General features: G+C 32.2%; 1 protein-coding gene across 1 annotated transcript; it reads left to right on the forward strand.

The window, feature by feature from the left end:
- Nucleotides 1–402: 402 nt before the first annotated feature.
- Nucleotides 403–750, forward strand: LOTGIDRAFT_79360 (hypothetical protein; the record flags this gene model as incomplete). Its single annotated transcript, XM_009056718.1, has 2 exons — nucleotides 403–599; nucleotides 684–750. Coding segments are annotated over 2 exons (264 nt in total), but the record flags the coding sequence as incomplete, so codon positions are not given.
- Nucleotides 751–3,383: the final 2,633 nt, after the last annotated feature.

Below are 3,383 nucleotides of genomic sequence, written 5' to 3' on the forward strand. Positions count from 1 at the left end.
TATGTTCATTGAAATTAGTATCTCATGTTTGTCTTCAATTCAGTTTTTAAATATTTTCAAACGTTTTGATTTTTGATATCTTGATATTGACCATGTTATGATTTTAATGTTTTATGATATTGTACAATCAAACTTATATTAAGCAAGCGGTCAGAGAATTTCTCAAAATTGGTTGCTTGGTTGTATGTTGTTGGATTTTGTTTTTGTGATGTAGACTTGCGACTCAGCACTGTTGTTCTTTTTTTTTAAAAAAGAGATTTTAATCAAATTCCATTTGTCATTTCAGTCCCCCAGTTGACGATGAACCCACGATCCTGTGCTATGCCATCTATGTCCATGCAATCAAGTATGATGGGAGCCGACCAGTATAATTATAAAGCAGGCATGCAGTTTCCTCTAACTCAAAGACGAAAAAGACGTGTCCTATTTTCTCAGGCGCAAGTATACGAACTTGAAAGACGCTTTAAACAACAAAAATATTTATCCGCGCCTGAAAGAGAACATTTGTCCAGCATGATAAATTTGACCCCGACTCAGGTCAAAATATGGTTCCAAAATCATCGATACAAACACAAGAGAATGTCCAAAGACAAGGAAAAGTCCGACCAGAAATCAGAATCCTCGGAACGACAGAGCAGCTCAAATAATCAGTCTCATAACCACAGCTCGAGCTCTTCCGGAAGCGGAAGTTCGAATCCCTCACCACGAAGAGTTGCGGTCCCTGTTTTAGTAAAAGATGGTAAACCATGCAGTAATTCCAATGAAAATAACTCCAGTCACCAAACTCACTCTACTACAACAGTTAGTCATAGTCATAGCACCAACTCTACAAACCAATCTCCATCTTCCATGCATTCATCTTGCGCTGTGTCCTCAGTGAAAAATTTGGCTCATGTCGGCTCTCTGGGATCACCAACGCTTTCAGAAATTTCTGGAACATTAGCAGGGAATAGTGTCAATTCACAAAACTCTTTATCTCATAATATTTTATCTAATGGACTGGGATATGTGTCCACTAGTATGAACGGATCGACGCTGTCATCTTCACCGTATAACCTAATGAACGGCAGAACCTGGTAATTCGCATTGCAAATTTGGATTCAATCTAGATTATAAAATATTGTGTGAACTAGGATAAGTGAACCACTACACTGGATTTGTTTAGTTCTTATATGTGTGTAAACTAAAAACCATGAAAACATTTTATTTGCAACTAGTCTTTGGTGACGCCCATAAAACGTTCTGATACGTATGTGTGACGTTTGTTTCATTGGTCTTGTTCAAATTTGTACTCGGCAATTAAAACGAAACGAAACAAGATTAGAAAAGACTGTAAGTTCGTTTCATTTTACCTCGTTTTGTTTTTAGTGATGGTTATTTTAAAGTTTTAAAGTGTTTATCTGAATGTGCTATGTATTATCTGTTGTGTGTTATCGGGACACACCGTGAAGAGATTTCAGTCGAATCTACAGTGTATGACAGACAGGTAGCTTGATAATCAATCTAAACCACTCAACTATTATCTTAACTCGGGTTTTATTGTTTGGATTAGAAAATATTCAGTTAAAGATTAAATAATATCTCATCATTATACAAGGTCGCTAATAATTTTCAAATTTCAATGTCGCCAATCAGAAAGTACTTACAATATCTCTTTAACCCCCTGTATACCGATTTTATTAACTGAAATTTCTTTCAACTTTAACCCCTATTTAAAATCAACCATAGCAATGTCTCAATTTTACATTTTTCAACGTAGTAGATATAAATCAAAATTCATTGAAAAGAATTCAAATTTTAAGTTCATGATATTTTGCTTAATTTCAAATTCAAGTTTATATACTCTCGACTTCAAATATTCTGATATAAGATAATGTGGGCTCAATAACCTAATATAGATAGATAATTTTGCCCGTCGAATATTTCCGTAAATGCATTCCATAAACATTTTTTTTTTCATAGTGTTGATTTTACAGAACAAATTCCAAACCTTATTTTCCAAGTTAAAAATACATTCCAAGATATGTTTAACAAATAAAATAAAAAAATTCAGTATATTACTTATTTTTAAGAATATTTTTAGTCACTTTTAATCTTGCCAAATTTTTATTTTCATCATTATTCGTAATTAGCTTATAATTTTAATTGTGCTATTTCTAATTGTTCTTAATCTAAAATCACAATTCAGGACAAATCAGAATTGAGAATAAAATCAAGCTTTACTTTATATTTTTTTTTTACGGTTACCTGTCTTCAAATTTATACAGCGTTCAAAGTATTTTTGGCTGATTTCTAATTTGGTTGACATTTTCTTGGCAGAATAAAATAATTTAATTTAATTTCGTTTGATATGATAATCTGTTTAAATTTCTCAGTGATAGCCTGCTGGAAGAATGAGAGGTGCATTAACTAAAATTTAATTTCGTCTTCCTGGCTATGTTTTTAAAATTTCCGAAATTAAGAAAAATGTTATTGTATATTACAATTCATTTCAAAATAAAATGACACTGTATTTTCCTGCATGTAATCAGCTGGTTACTCCGCTCTTTTCTGCCGTATTGAAAATATTTCGTTTCATAAAATTTACGATTTTGGAATTTAGAGTTAGTTGTATCCATCTAAATCGTCTGTAGTTTTCTGACCAACTAACGAGTCGGTATGTTTCAACTCCAGATAATATATGACCAACACAAGCCAGCTACAGGTTGAAGATGATCGCAATTTACTGATTTACCTTATGAAGGGCGGTGTTCTGATTATCGTGACTAATTTGAGGGGCGGTGTCTATGTTGTGGATGATGTCTATAAAATTTAGGTTCTGTATTGTTTCTGTATCATGATATTTATGACTACCTGAGAGCGAAGACAGATGCCGACTCATTAGTGTCAATATTATTCAGCCTAAAATTCAGGTGGCATATATACACATTTAGACAAATTTATGACCACTTCTGTCGGAGGGTTGTAAAATTATAAAATCTACTTGTTTACGAAACGAAATATATTCAGTTATTCCTTGTGCATTTACAAGCCATTATATTCTAAGTTTATAGTTCTAATAAAAGCCAAAATACAATTTTATATCAAGGTTTGCGTTAGTATTTTAATTTGGTTTATTTGAAGCAAGTAGACAGTTAATATTTCCCGTATAATTTTATGTTTATATGTAATACAGCAACCAATATTCTTCTGTAAAAAATATATTTCTTTCTTTTAAGTTAACCGGTGAATTGACAAATTCCAAACAATCAATATAGCATATTCTCAATTTCGTTTTTCTTTTCATATCTCAACATTTTGTACGATATACGTGTACGATGCATCGACAAAAAACCGAAACGAAAGCGAAATTGTGGTTAAGAAATGTTTTCTTGTGCTCTGTA

Source organism: Lottia gigantea (assembly GCF_000327385.1).
Source record: "Lottia gigantea unplaced genomic scaffold LOTGIsca_29, whole genome shotgun sequence".
In the NCBI taxonomy this organism is placed as follows: Eukaryota; Metazoa; Mollusca; class Gastropoda; family Lottiidae; genus Lottia; species Lottia gigantea.